Source organism: Cetorhinus maximus, chromosome 7, assembly GCF_964194155.1.
Source record: "Cetorhinus maximus chromosome 7, sCetMax3.hap1.1, whole genome shotgun sequence".
Classification (NCBI taxonomy): Eukaryota; Metazoa; Chordata; class Chondrichthyes; order Lamniformes; family Cetorhinidae; genus Cetorhinus; species Cetorhinus maximus.
The window spans coordinates 142,278,296-142,296,239 of NC_135885.1; the positions used below are offsets into that span (position 1 = coordinate 142,278,296).

Sequence of the window (17,944 nt, forward strand, 5' to 3'; positions counted from 1 at the left end):
AATTAAATGTGTGTTTTGATAATATTTGAAAAGTTGTGATGTACAATTGAGTGGTATATTTTTAAACTTTCTACATAAGAATATTGTGTTGGGACAACTTAATTACCGTATACTTTGTTTCTAGAATGCAATTAAGAAATTTGGGTTAGGTGCCTTTATATGTTGAAACAAATTTGGTGAAAAGAAAACTCTAACCATATCATACAGTAATTGATTTAGAACCAGGTGTCGGCTGTGGCTCACTCTTGCCTCTGAGTCAGAGGTTGTGGATTCAAGCCCCACTCCAAAGCTTAAGCACAAAAGCTAGCCAGCGCAGTACTGAAGAGAGTGCTGCACTGTTGGAGGTGCTTCTTTTGGATGAGTCGTTAACCCGAGACTGCATCTGCACACTCGGGTGGATGTAAAAAAAAATTCTCATGACGCTGTTTCAAAGAAGAGCAGGGGGAGCTCTCCCCAGTGTCCTGGTCAATATTTGTGTCTCAATCAGCATCACCAAAACAGATTATCTGGTCATTATCATATTGCTGTTTGTGGGAGGTTGCAGCGCACAAATTGGCTGCTGCATTTCCTACATTACAACAGTGGTTACACTTCATTTATTTTGAATTTAAATTCTTCATTTATTTTGAAGCGCTTCAGGACATCCTGTGGTTGTGAAAGATACTATTTAAATGCACGTCTGTCTTTTCAGGTTATGAATTTAATATTGAATCCTCTTGACAGTGAGTTAAATTTGTCTTTTTATATTTTTAATACGGTGCATTCTTCCTTGACCATGAAACGTGTTCGTGTTGCTGCAGCTGAATCAATGCCTCTGCTACTTGAATGTGCCCGTGTCCAAGGGCCTGAGTACGTGACACAAATGTGGCATTTTATGTGTGATTCCCTCATCAAAGGAATTGGTACAGAGCCAGATTCTGATGTTCTTTCTGAAATTATGCATTCTTTTGCAAAGGTAATCTTTTATGTAGAGTATTGGAAATTTGTTCAAGTATATTTTGCCTGAAAAAAAAGGATGCCTCTAAAGATTCATACCAAATTGGATTTGATAGTATCTTTAATATATATGGAAGAGCATAACATGGAAACAAAAATAGGGCTAGGGATACAGGAATAGGATGTTTTGCTCTCTGAGCCTGCTCTACCATTCAATAGAATTATGGTTGATCTTCAACCTCAACTCCACTGTCCTGCACTATCCCCAGATCCCTTGATTCTCTTAGTGTCTAAAAACCAATCGCTCTGTCTTGAAGATAAAATAATTGGTTATGTTGCTACAAGATATTGTAATCTGTATTGTTAGTTCCTACTTGAACAGCTTTAGCTCTAGATTTCCAACTAGCAACATCCTTCCTTCCTTTGACTCGTTACCTACTGTGAAATAAAGCAGTTAAAAACCTACTGAACATTGAATATCAAGGGAGACAAAGCATATGCAAAGTTCACACTGTATGATTACACAGACATTTAGAATGCACATGCATAAGCCCACTATGCTGGGCCTTTTACTTAACGTAGAACCAGGGTAGAGCTTCTTCCATTATAAGACTTGCTTGCTTCCATGCCTGCCTTTATAGACAAGGAGAGTCTTGCCTTCACTGTGGCGTAGACATCTTTCTGAATGACCAACTATTGCTGGTGAATTTAACTTTTTATACAACCTGTGCCAAAAAAACAATGGCCATCCCGTATTTTAAAAGTTTCTTGCGGTGCAATCCACTGCTCAGACTACACTATCCCTGGAAAAAAAACCTAATGCCTTTTGGAAAGGCATTACTTTATATAAAGTTCTTAAAGCCCTAAATATGAGAGAACCAAATCCAGCAAGCATTTAACTGCAGAGTGACTAGTACTGTAAATACATCCAGTGCAGAACTCAAGGAAATAGACTGGTCACACACCTCGAGTGGAGAAGACACAGAGGAAGTGACTACCTGACAGTAATGTCAGACTGCTTTAAATTAAGTAGCAAAAGCAAAGCTTGAGTCACTTACTTGGAACACCTGAAGTGAAACTAACTGGATTCAGATGTTTCTCTATATTTGTTAATATTGTAATCTTTTGAGAACTGTTTTATTTATGCAGTTGTTGCGCATTTCTCTCTTTAGTGTATAGAGTTGATGGGTGAAGGCTGCTTAAATAAGGAACATCTTGAGGAACTAGGAAACATCATGAAGGGAAAATTGGAGGAACACTTCAAAAATCAAGAATTGAGACAAGGTAAACGTGATACATCTGTACAGTTAAACTTGGGAGGAAAAGGTATCATGCGGTGTTGGTTATGCTTTGTGGTGTCTTTGTGCATGGTTCTATCACCTCTACCTTTCTTCCCTCCTCCCCTTGTGTTCTGTTTGTAAAGTTTTTAACTATAGATTTATAACATTGCAATTTGATTATTGGTTTTTGCCTTTAGCAAAAAGACAAGATGAAGACTATGATGAACAAGTTGAAGAAAACTTGCAAGACGAAGTAATATTTTATATCTTAATTTAGCATAATCTATAATTATCTTAAAATTATCTGTAATAATTCTCTAATGACAAAGTAATTTGGTTGCGGGGAAAGAATTGTTAAGGATCTTTTATTAATATGAATTCTAATTTTTACCATGGCCATTTCTGAATGAATTCTGACTAATTTTAAATTTGTGTGTAATGCTGTGTTTTAATTGCTTATAGGATGATAGTGATGTTTACATCTTGACTAAAATTTCGGACATCCTGCACTCAATGTTCAGCTGTTACAAAGAAAAGGTGCTGCCGTGGTTTGAACAAATTCTACCACTAATAGTCAATCTAATCGTAAGTTTAAAGCAACAAAATTTCCCAGACTTTTTGGCATTGTCTCCAATTCTCCCAATGTTTTCCAGCTGATGCATACTTTTCATTTCTGTAGTGTCCACACAGGCCATGGGCAGACAAGCAGTGGGGTTTGTGCATCTTTGATGACGTAATTGAGCATTGCAGTCCTACGTCCTTTAAATATGCAGAGTACTTCCTGAGGCCCATGTTGCAATACATCTGTGACAACAGTCCTGAGGTCAGACAAGCAGCAGCATATGGCGTTGGAGTTATGGCACAGTTTGGTGGAGAGAATTACAGGCCATTCTGTACCGGTAGGTTTAATGGGTTACGGTTTTCCATTTGTACAGTTGAACAACAAAACGAAAAGTTACAAACAATGTGGGATTAAAGCAGAAAGTTAGCATGTGGCATTCAAGCTCTTTTAGCTGTGCACCTCCTTTACAACATGTCTTGACGTGATATTCTCTTAATTTCGGGACGCTGCAGTGATTTTAGGATCGTTTAACCAAACTATAAACAGATCATGAGCGGTTAAACGATCTCATCCATGTCTGTTGCTTACCAAAGCTTTCTACTGAATTTCAGCATGTTTACCCTTAGGGGTGGGTGACAACCTGAGATTGTTGAACTGCGACTGATTTATTTTAAAGCCCAGTTTATTGGTGTTATTGCTGAGTGCTGGATCCTGAGCTGTTTCCACGATGGGGCAACAGTCTTATCTGGAACGTGCTGTTTTATTTCAGTCTGACCTCAAAAGAGAGATTCTGATCTTTCTTTTGAAAGCCAGAGGTGACCTAGGTTGTGCATATTTATTATTATTTTTTCTGTAACCTTATCCAGTGTGTGGCTTTTCTTTTTTCTCTTTAATGCGTGGGGGATGGAGCCTGTTTCAAAAATGACACCATATAATTGTAAATTGTAGTGAGAGAAGTGTGTAATGTGGATTTTTCTTAATATTAGCTTTGCCGAACATTTTGTTTTAAACAAATGATCACAGGTTCAACTTTAACTTTAATTTTCAAGTTGCAACTAAAGTGACTTTGAATTGGGGGTGGTGGGGGTTCCATAATAGAGGTATAAATTTTTGTACACTTTACAATCTAACTTGATTTGATTTATTCGCCCCACAACCTTAACCTTATCCTTGTGGGGGATACTTTTTGATCAAAATTTCGTGTTCTCACCTTTTAGGATGGGTCGCTAAACATTTTAACTATGCAGTTTTGCGATATTGTTGATGATTAGGACAATAAATGCTTTGCTCCACAAGCATCCATAATACCAATAATTAAACTCTCCTCCATATGTTGCATCTATTCTGGTGGGCGAAGTCCTGTAGTCGCAAATTTGGATAAATGTGGCATGGAGATGGAATTTCTCACCATGGCTGTATTTTACGTGTAGCTTAATGGTTATCATAAGCGTTTGTTGTATAGAATGATGTTCTCTAATTCAACCATATTTTATCTTTATTTGTTCTATTGTATTGATCTTTTTGCGGCATGCTTGAATTGAAAGTTTCATTGTCAAACTTTGTTCAATCTAATTGCTGCGCTATGGTTCTGTGGTATTGGTTGAATCACATTCCGATTAGTGAGTAAACTCACTGTGGTACTGAACACTGAAATTGAAGCTTTGATCTTTCACTTGGGCTTCCTGGGTGATTCTGAGTGCTGCCGACAGCGTGAGGTTGTTAGGCTCAGTGGGAAGGTGCCACAGTTCCCGGTAGCTGGTACCTAGTGAGCCCTTGCTGGGGAATGCACGCCTGTGGGCAGAGCTAAGAGCAATGGTCAGAATTTGGCAATGAAATAACCTGCTGACATTGCCTTATCAGGAGGTGCCTTGTGTCCATGGGCATTGGGGGGCTGTTGGGCAGGGCAGCTGGCAAAGAGGGGTATGTGTCAGGTCACTTTCTAGACAGAATAATAGAAATGCTAAATATTTTGTTCTTACCCAACAGAGGCAATCCCGCTCCTGGTAGGAGTTATTCAGATGGAAGGGTCCAAAACCAAAGAAAATATTAATGCAACGGAAAACTGTATATCTGCAGTAGGCAAAGTCATGAAGTGTAGACCAGAATGTGTAAATGTCAACGAGATTTTACCTCACTGGCTCTCTTGGCTACCACTGCATGAGGACAAGGAAGAAGCAGTTCACACTTTCAGTTATTTGTGTGACCTTATTGAAAGGCAAGTTTTATATATCACCATAATTCTGATTCCAACTGAATATAAATATGACTTGTAATAACTTGTAGTCTTAAAAACTTAAGGGAATATATGCAAGGCTGCAGTTTAGAAAGGAGCATGGGGCTAATTGCATAGCTCCTTCAAGGAGCTGGCACAGGCACAATGGGTTGAATGGCCTCCTGTGTACTGTGGTTCTACAACATGCTATTCAACATGTATGTTTACTGATTTTAGCCTCTTATGACTGAAGAGGCTTCACTTCCCTTAGCGAAGCTGTAGGTAGATGAGATCTGCCGCTTTTGAACTCTAGAAATATTGCTAATTTTTAAGGGAATTAAAAGGACGATAATTTATTCTAACTACTGTTTGAATTAATTTTGGTCGATTTAAGCAGTTTATAAAATTTATTCATCTGCAGTGGGTTATATAACACCAATTGAGGTTTTGGACTAAAAGCAGAAAATGTTGGAAACTCTCACCAGGTCTGGCAGCATCTCTGGGGGGAGAAATTGTTAAAGTTCCCGCTTGGTGACCTTTCATCAGAACTGGAAGATGTTAGAGATGTAACAGGTTTTAATAAGTAGGGACAGGGGTTGGGGTGGGGGGTTGGGTGTGTAAGAAGAGCAAAAGGGAAGGCCTGTGATGGGGTGAAAGGCAGGAAAGATTAAGTGACAAGAGGTGATGGTGCAAGGCAAAAGGAGATGGTAACAGAACAAGTAAAGAAACAGCAGATGGATCCAGAGGAGGTGTAAATGTGAAAAACAGAATCAATGCCAGTGCCTGCTGACCAAAGAAACAGTGGCAGGGGTTACAATCTGAAATTGTTGAACTGTGCCGGGTCCAGAATGCTGTAAAGTGCGTTTAAGACAGGCATCGTTTTTAGAGTCCATCTCCTCACTCAGCTGGCTCTGCTTTTTGTGCTCGGTTCAGATTTGGAAAGAGAATCGGGATCGCTCAGCTCCACTTAAGGATTAAATCTGTACCTTTGCATCCTCTACCCCATTAATTTTTTTTTTTACAAAAAGGACCAGAGATTCAACTCGACGATAAACATATTCCATGTTTCAGAAAATGCAGGTTTGCTTTCTTTGTTAGTGCTGCACTTACGACTGTTTGAGCTGCTACACTAAAAATGTCATGTGTGTTTGCAACTTGTGGGCACCACATCAACTTCAAGCCCTAGCTTTGTTTCTAAAGTTTTTCCTTAAATGAAAACAGTCGACAAATCTTTTCACCCGCAATGTCATGGTATTCATGACTTTTATTCATGGTTGTCTGTTTCCCTGGTCTTATTGCTCGTCTTGCTTGGCTCAATCAAACATCCAATTTTTTTTTTGGTATAGATTCGGTTGCAATGTAAGGTGGATGAAGATTAACACAAGAAACAAGGTTGTATGTATAGATGGGGAAAGAAAGTAAATTGGAATTTGCCTGTGCATCTCCTCACCGCTGGCCCTAACTATGTTGACGGAGAGCTGAGAGGAGATCATCAGTCAGTACTCTGGCGAATGCCACGGTCGTTCTGGTCTAACAACACCACTGCTGGCCTAAAAATAATTTATTCCCGGGCATAGCGGATTCCACTTGTCTCCATTTGCAGCTCCTTTACTTTGAAAAGAACCTGCAGCAATGACCTGACTGATGGGGCAGTCAGAACAGGAGTCTTGCCTTCCATGTGCTCAAATTGCCTTTGATGCAAAGGTTTGCATTTTCTGAAACATGGAATATGTTTATCGTCGAGTTGAATCTCTGGTCCAATTTTTAAAAAAAAATTAATGGGGTAGAGGACGCAAGGGTACAGATTTAATCCTTAAGTGAAGCTGAGCGATCGCTATTTTCTTTTCAAATCTGAACTGAACACACATGATTTGACATTAGTTGAACCTGAAGTGAATAACCCAAATGCTCTTAGTTCTAATTTGAGACCCGCCAGTATTAGAGGCAAAATTGAACATGGCCATCAGGGATCTTTGTGGGAGGAGACTAATTGGATGAGTTAAGGGTGAGGATTGACATGTGGAATTGTGATATAGTAGCCATCACTGAGATGTGGCTGAGGGAGGGGCAGGATTGGCAGCTCAACATTCTGGGGTATAGAATCTTCAGGCGAGACAGGGGAGGGGATAAAAGAGGAGGAGGCGTTGCATTATTAGTTACGGAGTCAGTTACTGCAGTAAGGAGAGATGATATTTTGGAGGGGGCATCGAATGAAGCTTTGTGGGTAGAGCTTAGGAATAAAAAAGGGGCAGCCACATTGTTGTGTGTTTATTATAGTCAGCGGGAAATTGAGGAGCAAATATGTGCACAATTTGTGGAGGTGTGTAAAAACAATAATAGGGTAATTATATTAGGTGATTTCAACTTTCCCAACATTAATTGGGATAGACATAGTGTTAAGGGCTTGGATGGAGTGGATTTCTTGAAATGTGTACAGGAGAACTTTTTAGGTCAATATGTAGAGGGTCCAACAAGGGACGGTGCATTGCTGGACCTAATTCTGGGGAATGAAGCTGGACAGGTGGCTGAGGTGGTGGTGGGCGAGCATTTTAGCGATAGCGACCACAACATGGTACAGTTTAAGTTTCTTATGGACAAAGAAATCGAGTTGCAAAAAAATGTTTTGGATTGGGGGGAGAGTGGATTTTAGTAAAATAAGGCAGGTAGACTGGGAACAGTTACTTGTGGGGAAATCTACAGAGGGACAGTGGGGAGGTGTTCAAAAAGGAAATGGGGAGGGTACAGGCTCAACATGTTCCCTCTAGGGTGATAGGAAGGAGTAACAAGCCCAGAGAACCATGGATGACCAGAGATATTCAGGTTACAATGAGAAGGTAAAGAGAGGCTTTTAGCAGGTACAGGGAAACAAACCAGCAGAGGCATTAGTGGAGTACAGAAAGTGCAGGGTGGAGCTTAAGAAAGCAATTAGGAGAGCAAAGAGCGGTTATGAGAAAGCTCTGTCTGGTATAAGTAGAGAAAATTCCCAAGATATTCTATAAGTATATCAATGGGAAGAGGATAACCAGGGAAAGAGTAGGGCCCATAAGGGACCAAGGGGGCAATCTATGGGTGGAGCCAAAGGACATCGCTAGAGTGTTGAATGAATACTTCACATCCGTCTTCACCCAAGAGAATGAGGATGAAGGTATCGAACTCTGGGCGAGAGACTGCAAGGTTCTTAAGCAAATTGATATAGGGAGTGACAAGGTATTGGAGGTGTTGGCAGGCTTAAAAGTGGAAAAATCTCCAGGTCCGGATGATTTGTGTCCCAGACTGCTGAGGGAGGCAAGGGAGGAGATCGCAGGGGCTCTGACCCAAATTTTTAATTCCTCTCTGGCCACGGGGGAGGTGCCAGAGGACTGGAGAACAGCTAATGTGGTTCCGCTATTTAAGAAGGGTTGTAGAGATAAGCCAGGGAACTACAGGCCAGTGAGTCTCACGTCAGTGGTAGGGAAACTATTGGAGAAATTTCTGAAGGAGAGTATCTATCGGCACTTGGAGAGGCAAGGTTTGATCAGGGATAGTCAGCATGGCTTTGTCAGAGGGAAGTCATGCCTAACAAATGTGATTGAATATTTTGAGGAGATGACCAGGTGTGTAGATGAGGGTAGTGCAGATGATGTAGTTTATATGGATTTCAGCAAAGCCTTTGACAAGGTCCCACATGGGAGACTTATAAAGAAGGCAAATGCATATGGGATACAGGGTATTTTGATAAGCTGGATTCAAAATTGGCTTAGTTGTAGGAGGCAGAGTGTGATGACAGAAGGATGCTTTAGTGACTGGAAACCAGTGTCCAGTGGCGTACCACAGGGATCTGTGCTGGGTCCCCTATTATTTGTCATTTATATAGATGACTATGTGAGGGGTAAGATTAATAAGTTTGCGGATGACACAAAGATTGGCCAGGTGGTTAACAGTGAAGTTGAATGTCTTGGGCTACAGGAATATATAGACGGGATGGTCAAATGTGCAGATAAGTGGCAGATGGAATTTAACCCTGAAAAGTGTGAGGTGATACACTTTGGAAGGAGTAATTTGACAAAGAAGTATTCAATGAACGGCATGACACTAGGAAGTTCTGAGGAACAAAGGGACTTGGAGTGTGTGTCCATGGATCTCTGAAGGCAGAGGGGCATGTTAATGGGGTAGTGAGAAAGGCATCGATTACAAAATCAATCAAGGCATAGATTACAAAAGTAGGGAGGTCATGTTGGAGTTGTGTAGAACCTTGGTGAAGCCACAGCTGGAGTACTGTGTGCAGTTGTGGTCGCCACATTATAGGAAGGATGTGATTGCACTGGAGGGGGTGCAGAGGAGATTCACCAGGATGTTGCCTGGGATGAAACATTTAAGTTATGAAGAGAGGTTGGATAGACTTGGGTTGTTTTCGTTGGAGCAGAGAAGACTGAGGGGCGACCTGATCGAGTTGTACAAGATTATGAGGGGCATGGATAGGGAGCAGCTGTTCCCCTTAGTTGAAGGGTCAGTCACAAGGGGGCATAAGTTCAAGGTGAGGGGCAGGAGGTTTAGGGGGGATGTGAGGAAAAACCTTTTTACCCAGAGGGTGGTGTTGGTCTGGAATGCGCTGCCTGGGAGGGTGGTGGAGGCGGGTTGCCTCACATCCTTTAAAAAGCACCTGGATGAGCAGTTAGCACATCATAACATTCAAGGCTATGGGCCAAGAGCTGGTAAATGGGATTAGCTAGGTAGGTCAGGTGTTTTTCACGTGTCAGTGCAGACTCGATGGGCCGAAGGGCCTCTTCTGCACTGTGATTGTGTCATAACATTCAAGGAAACACAGTTTCTCGCAAGTAGTTGCCAGAACTTTGGACGAATGGCAGGAGGTCCATTTGCTGTTAAGTTGCCTTGCTGCTGAGGTTCCAACAGCTGATCAGGAAAACTCGCAAGGGAATTTGGAACATTGAGTATTATGAGCTATTGTTAATTGTATATTAATTGGATGTTTGTTGTAGTCTGATGATGGATATTAACTGGGGATTCACTTGAGCATCAATATATAGGAGCAGCCTGAAACTTTGGCTGTTGGCTTTGAAGCACGTGTTTGTAATATGTGTCTTTGTAAATAAAAGCTTACAAAGTGTGTAAAGATTAGGCTGCTGTTCTATTCTAGATAGCCAGGCGGTGAAGGACACTTGAGCCAATGTTGATTAAATGCTTCTGAAGCTGGGTACAGCCCCCACTGCTTACAGTGAGCATGTTCGACCTAATGCAATTTGACTGCTGTATGTAGTGGGCACTTAATACGCATCGAATAACCCTGTAGCGCAGGAGCAAATCTCACTGATGGGTATTTGCTTACCCTAGCTTTTCTTCAATCAAACAACGATAGTGGGACCCGGTGCCAGTAATCGTACGTTGAATCCTGTCAGCTTTGCTGAGATTAAAGTCCGGAAACTGTTTTGAAGGTGGCTAGGCTAGGCTGTGTTGAGGGTGGTGGGGTGGGAGGTGACCCTGAATCTGTAACATGACCTGTTGTACTCCCTCCCAGTTCATGAGAACACTCGCACAACTGTTAACGATTAGTTTATTGGATGGGGCAACAATTGACATCACTTGCTCTGATTTGCAGTGGGGAGGATTAGGACAGCTAAGTGCTCAGCTGTTTGAACTGTCTGATATATCTTGCTCAATACAGTTTACGCAGCTCCTTTGTAATCGCTGCCTGCAAATGGTCAGTGCCGTTTGCCTGATTACAGGCAGGGGCAGTGTTGAAGTGATTGTAACTGAAAGTTAATTGCTGCTGTGCGTCCACATGAGCCTTTAGATGGTGCTATAACACAGTGTAACCCGCTACTCGGGAGCATCGACACACGAGTCATATTTTCCCACGTCCGGAAAAGATGACAACTGATCCTTAACATGCTGTCACCCTAAAAGGGTGATGATTTGGATTGATATAGTTAAGAAAACATGAGGCAGTTATGTTTGAACAATCTGCATTTCTACAGTGCCTCTTAAAATAGCAAAGGAACATTCTGTAGCAGATAAATTTTGAGATCAAGCCACGTAAGATTTTGGAATAGGTAACCCAAATTGATCTGAGGCGAGTTGTTGTTTTAAAGGAGGCGTCTTGAAGGAGGCGAGAGAGGCGGAGGGGTCTAGAGAGGGAATTCCAGAGCTGAGGACCCAGGCAGCTGGAGGCACTGCCACCACTGGTAGAGCAATGGAAATCGGAAACATGCAAAAGATCAGAATTGGAGGAGCACAGTGTTGTCGGAGGGTTGAGAGTCGGGGTGAGGTTACAGTAATAGGGATAGAGTTTCAGTGTAAGCTCTTTGGTCCTACAGGTGAATGGTGTTGAGAGCAGTGGGAAAATTGGTTATTCATTTTATAACTAGTCTGGTGAGGTTGAATGGCAAATTTTGGTACTGTCTATAATTTCAGAGCAATCTTACAATGAGGTAAACGCAGCAATCCAAGGCTTAAATAGGTTGGTTTCACAAGCAAAATAATTTTTAATGTTTTCTCCACAGTAACAATCCAATTGTTCTTGGGCCTAATAATTCCAGCCTCCCCAGAGTGTTTGCTATCATTGCTGATGGTCTCACTAGTGAAGCTATAAAGAATGAAGATGCCTGTAGTAAACGGCTGGCAAATGTAATTCGACAAGTACAGGTAAATATGTTAGAGCATTAACTGTGACTAGTTAGCAGATGAAATGGCTTTCAATTCAGATACTTCTACTGCGTATGTTATATTAAAACTGACTGGTTTGCTAAAATGTACCAACTGAATCTATGTTGCATTAAGGGAAGATGGTGGCGTAACGGTGATGCCACTGCATCATCCAGAGGCCCAGGCTAACGCTGCAGGGACACGGGTTCAAATCCCACTACGGCAGCCAGTGGAATTTGAATTCAATTCATAAATCTGGAATATAAAGGTAGCCTCGGTAATGGTGACCATGACGACTATCATCGATTGTTGTAATAATCCATCTGGTTCACTAATGTCCAGAAGGAAATCTGCTGCCCTTGTTTGGGTCTGGATGTGACTCCAGATGCACAGCAATGTGGTTGACTCTTAACTACCTAGCAAAGCACTCAGTACAAGGGCAATTAGGCATGGGCAACAAATGCTGACCTTGCCAGTGACACCTACATACCATTTTTTTTTAAAAAGAGAGAAAAAAATACTTCCGATGTGCCGATTTTTAAAAAATGCATCTGTTCAAAGAATTTCTACGTGACACAATTTGTATTCTCTACCACGTGGTGCAGTTCACTTCAGCCTGCACTGTGCAAAAACATTTTATGAAATGAATATACTGTGTCGAAATTGCTGAAAGGCCTGTTCTCCTTTTGATTTCAGGGTTCAGGAGGGCTGTGGACCGAGTGCATGACATCGCTTAATGAAGCTCAGCAGGCAGCAATACAAAATCTGTTGAACACTGCTTGAATGGCCTTAAATATTAACATGCAAAAAAAAAATCATTCATGATTTGTCCTTTTTCTCCCTCTTCTGTGAGAGAACTGTTGTGTGGGTCACTTATGCAGACCGCAGTGAGTACCAGGCAGCTCTGTGGTTCAGTACGTTCTGTATTAAGACTGCTGCAAATTACAGAGGAATATCTTCATAATCGCCCCCCTCCTCTTACAGCACTGATAGTTATTTTTCTACTTATATCACCAGAACATGGCACAAATGCAGTCAGTTTAAACAAACAAAAACCTTTCATATCGACCATAACTATTTTGAAACAAGTTGCTCTAGTGTTGGTATGCATTAAACTGGTAAGATATTTCTATACATCTAGTATTGTACTTCTAAATAGTGTGGAAATTGTTTTCTTTTTCAAGGTAGGCAATAGATTCTCCTGCCGGTTAAACCCGCAGCATGCAAGATCTCTCATTTGTGCTATTGTTTTTGATCATGCTGCCCTCTTTCCTTTTTTTTTTCGAGCACTGAATGATGTCCTGCAGACGATTCTGAAATGTGAATTTTAGTGTGTTCAGCAGCACACCCCAGTCCAATAAAAATGATAAAATGCAATGGCAAATCGATGTGAAGTGCGCCTTTATTAACTCGAACGCAGCTTTCATTTGATGCCCCGCCACCTACGAACAGACAAATCTGCTGATGAATTTACATGGTGACTAGGTGTTTTAGCTGCTGGAGGATACCACTTCCCTACAACGACAGTCTTCGGGCAGTGCTAATTTGACTTCAGCAGTGAGTGAGGGTAGCAAGATTGGGCTATTTCTAGAGACAAATTGGTAATTGTACCTTGCTTTATTATGCAACTTCAAACTTGCAATAATAAAAGTAGCGTTATTAAATTGTCTGGTGTCACAGATTTATATACATTCAAAAGGCACATGGTTTATATTTCAACCATTGCTTTAAATGATTTTCGTTCATATTTCAGTACATTGCCGCTTCCATCCTAATGTACGTTTTATAGGAAACGCACCCTGGAAACTATGAAACGGTGACATTTCTGCTCTTTGGAGTAGTTTGAAAAGTTTTGTTGAGATGTGCAAACTTTAGAGCAGGGATTGCATGGCACTGTGACACTAACAGCTAGGAGCCAGAGAACAGCACTACACTTAGTGCATGGGTGTAAAGCAGTTTTAATTTTTTTTTATTAAACATTTAGGACAAATGAAGAGATGTTCTACAAAAACTGGCTGACTTAATTTCCCTTACATTTAAATAACTTGAAAGTAGAAGTAAATTTAGCAAAGGAATCAAAGTACTATTTGAAACAACCTGGAACTTTAATGAGTAATGGTGGACCTCTATTCCACTAATAGCTGCTCTGGCAGTATTAAAAATATTTATAGTTAATTTTCTTAGACCTCATTTTTTTCACATTGCTAAATTTTGATTTTACTAACTTCTGTAGAAAGCAACTCTCAATGTAATTGCAATTTCAGAATAAACAATGCAAACACGCCTTGTTCTGGTAATGTCTTTTTGTAGTTTACATTTTGTTCTTGGGCTTGTCAGTGTTTGCCAAATAAATAAACATTTTAGATTTGCTGTTTTTAAAATCTGGAAATAAATGAAAAGAATGCTGTCCTCCTTTGTATTTTGCTGTGTTATACACACACCAGCATTAGTTTATTTATTGAATAGTGCGCAGATCTTTTCTTTGTTCCTCTCCTTTCTTTTCCCCTCTTTCACATCTCACTCTCCTCCCTGCCCCTCTGTCACAGAGTGGTGAAGAAAATCAGTGCTCGTGGTCACCTCAACAACAGCACCTCGGGGAGAATTTTCTCTCGGTTGGGTGGGCCGGTTGGGAGCGGGCAGGCGCGGAGCCAATCGCCGTCTGCGATCGGCTGCGTGCTGCCATGTTATGTGCGCCCAGTGTGACGCGCACCTGGAATCGCTCAGTGCTACCTATGCAGGTGGGGGGAGGAGGGAGAGCCGGGGTCTGCGCTGTTTCGCGCATGCGTGCTAAAGAGTGCAGAAATCTCCCTGAGGCACGGAGCTGCTATTTGATTATGAAAAATTGAAAAAGAAAAATTATTCAGACATGTCCCTTCATGTGACAGTGTCACATGAGCTGGGACATGTCTATGAATTTTAATAATTTTTATTTAAGTTATAAACCCTTCGTAAAACCTCATCCCGCCCGTGGATGAGGTTCCATGAAAAATGCGAAGGCCGCCTGGGCTCTTCGTCTGACCCCCCCCCCCCCCCCCCCAACCTTAAGGTTGGATGGGCAGCCCTGACAACTACTTTAATTAGATAATTAATGGCCTTAACAGGCCTTTGACAGTTCAGCGGGCACGCAGCTGACGCTAGTGCGCGCTCGCCACACTGAAGGTTGGAATAATGCGCGGTGACGTCAGGGCGCACGCCTGACTTCACCCCGTGCCATTGTACACGCCGTCATGCGGGACCCGCCCCTGCACGCCAAACAGAAGATTCTGGACCTTATATCTTTAATATAATGAAACATCCCAAGGCGTTTCACAGGAACATTATAAAACAAAGTGCAACAACAAGCCACATAAGATAGTAAGTCAGGTGACCAAAAGCTTGGTAAAAGAGGTAGGTTTTAAGGAGTGCCTTTAGGAGGAAAGTGAGGTAAAGAAGCTGAGAAGTGTGGGGAGGGAATTCCAGAGCTTAGGGCCAGGCAAACTGAAGGCACGGCCAGCAGTGGTGGAACAGATAGAATTGGAGGTGCACAAGAGGCCAGAATTAGAGGAGCACAGATATCTCGGAGGCTTGTGGGGCTGGAGGAGATGAGATTGGGAGCAGCAAGGCCATGGAGGGATTTGAAAACAAGAAATGAGAATATTACAATCAGAAGTTGCTTGACCAGGAGCCAATGTAGTGTCAGTGAGGACAGGGGAACAGCAGTTGTTGTGACATTGGGCATCAGGGTTTTGAATGACCTCAAGTTTACAGAGGTTAGAATGTGGGAGACCAGCCAAGAATACATTGAAATAGTTGAGGTTAGAGGTAATAAAGGCACGAATGAGGGTTTCAGTAGCAGGTGGGAATAGGTGGTCTTTGCAAATATGAGGCCAGAAGCTCATCTCGGGATCATATGTGACACCAAGGTTATGAACATACTGACTTAATCTCAGATTATTGCCAGGGAGAGAGATGGAGTCGGTAGCTCGGGAACAGATTTTGGAGAGGGGTGGGAAGACAATGACTTCAGTCTTTGCAATATTTATTTGGAGCTAATTTCTGCCTATCCAGTACGGATGTCCAATGAGCAATCTGATAAGTTAGTAACACTGTAGGGGTTGAGAGATGTGGTGATGAGGAGTACCTGGGTGTTGTCAGCATGTTTGCGAAAACTAACACTGCCTGTGGATGATGTCGCCAAGGGGGCAGCATGTACCTCTTCAGTAATCCTGCAGGAAAATAGGTTTGTCGGATGAGGAAGGAATTCGGGATTGAGTTGGTTACTGTGTCTCCCCTTGTACAATAACTGGTGATATTGTCAAAGCTCAAACATTTAGAATAAACACTTTGACCTTCCTTGGACCAAGTCAAAAGTGCCTCAATACCTTTTAAAGGAGGGATGAAATGCACATTCCTTGACCTAATACGAATAGGATTGGGAGCAGGAGTTGGCCATCAAGCCTGCTCTGCCATTTGATATGATCATGGCTGATCTGATTGTGAGCTCTACTTCATGGTAACCACATTGAGGAATTTCAACTGTTCCATGAAAACTCTTTCATTGAGTACTGCCATTAAGGTGATGGCAGTTACTCATTATGTAGCTAACCTCTCAATACTATTGATCTGTGTCTACAGTGGAAGTCGGATGAATATCTTCATTGTGAAGACCATGGGGTGAAGTTTACACTTTGGACGAAATCAAGAATGCGCTCAAGACACTATGGTTATGTTACAATTCAAGTTTCTGCTAAAATTCATAATTGTAGGTAAAATCTTCCATGAACAAGCACAATCGGGCAGTGGAATAGAACATAATCAATTCTTTGCATTGGGAAGTATTCCTTGATGTATTTCCAAGCATGTAACCTTTGGCAATTTTATTAATTCAGCTGAAAATGGGTTTATCACCAAAAATAAGAATTTGTAATCAGGATGTCCTAAGAGTAATCAGATTTTAAAATCATTGAAAATGATTTTTAAAAACTTATGGAACCATTTCAATGGTGCACACTAGTCAATTTCTTAGTTTTTTTTTTAGTGAGAGCTTTAGGAATGTGCCTGTGAGCCTAAGAAAATGGGGTGTAATTTAAAGAGCCTTCCTGAACCACTGTGATCGATGGAATCTCTCAAACTTTGACCAGGAGGCATAGCCAGTTTTGTGGGTGACACAAATTCAAACTTCAGTCAGCTTTAAAAGATTGCCAAAAACATGGGCGTAGGTCTGTAACTCCTTTACAGACAGACTTCTCTCCTCTTCTAAACTTTTGTAAACTCGCATCCAGGGTCAGGACCTCTTTTTTTTGTAAGTTAAGACAAAAACATCAGGGGATCGACCTTCACTGAGGCTGGAGTTGCCACTAAACTAAACAAACATGCTTGTTCAAAATACTGTTGGCGCTTAGCATTAACAAATATGCAGCAAAACTTTTTGTACGGTTACTAAATTTGGCTGTTGGCTTCTGCTACAGTTCACTTATCTGATCATATCGTTTACTCAGCAATTTGACCAAGGATTATGTTTGCACCAAAATATTTGTAGAGGTAATGGTTTTGCTGCTTTTCTGACATTGTTGCCAATTGTCCTTTCCCCAGCGTAGGGATGTCTAGAACTCATTTTTTTGGAATCCGAACTTTGTATCAAGGAAATATTTAAGGATTTACCACATCTGCCTTGGCTGAAAAAGGGAGAATAGTTCACACGGGAGTTTTTCTCTGGTGTTCAAGATGACTAAAAGTAGCAACTTACTTCTCCATAACGCCTGAGATTTTATCACATGGGAAACTACAGGGGGGGTGAATTGTCCTTGGCCCTTTCTGTAATTCAATCCAGTCTTCCTGCTCTCCATTCTATTACAGACCATCCCATATGTTCTGTCCTCCTCCTCCCGCTGTACTTGCTTAAAACCTTTTACTTCAAAAGGTCATCAACCTGAACCATTAACTCTTGTTTCTCTCTCTACAGATGCTGCCTTACCTGCTGAGTATTTCCAGTAGTTTCTGTTTTTATTAGTGCAAAATGCTGGAAATCTCTATTTTGCCTCTGTAGGAGAAAGAATTGTCTATTTAAATAACCATGCATTCTGACTGCAGTGGTTATAAGACCGCATACTGCTTTTTGTTAAATGCTGTTCGCACCACTTACAGCAAAGTGTGTTCATGCCACACAGTTTGGCTGCTATATGCAATGGCTTGTATGACACCTGAGGGAATGCATTTGGACACGCACCACCTGTTGAGGACTAATATGTGAAAAAGCTGGGGGCATGCGACTATTTGGGGTAGTACTGTCAAAACAGCTGTCACAAACACGATGGGCCAAATGGCTTGTGCTTTAAA

At 41.5% G+C, this 17,944-nt stretch overlaps 1 protein-coding gene across 1 annotated transcript in view; it reads left to right on the forward strand.

The window, feature by feature from the left end:
• Positions 1-14,038, forward strand: part of kpnb3 (karyopherin (importin) beta 3) — a 61,378-nt gene extending 47,340 nt beyond the window's left edge. The window contains exons 19-26 of the mRNA XM_078546026.1: positions 783-955; positions 2,109-2,220; positions 2,414-2,469; positions 2,679-2,801; positions 2,896-3,115; positions 4,765-4,993; positions 11,488-11,629; positions 12,326-14,038. Of these exons, the coding sequence (XP_078402152.1) occupies positions 783-955; positions 2,109-2,220; positions 2,414-2,469; positions 2,679-2,801; positions 2,896-3,115; positions 4,765-4,993; positions 11,488-11,629; positions 12,326-12,412 (1,142 nt within the window). The 3' untranslated portion in view covers positions 12,413-14,038. The remainder of the gene's footprint in view (positions 1-782; positions 956-2,108; positions 2,221-2,413; positions 2,470-2,678; positions 2,802-2,895; positions 3,116-4,764; positions 4,994-11,487; positions 11,630-12,325) is intronic.
• The last annotated feature ends 3,906 nt before the right edge of the window (positions 14,039-17,944 follow it).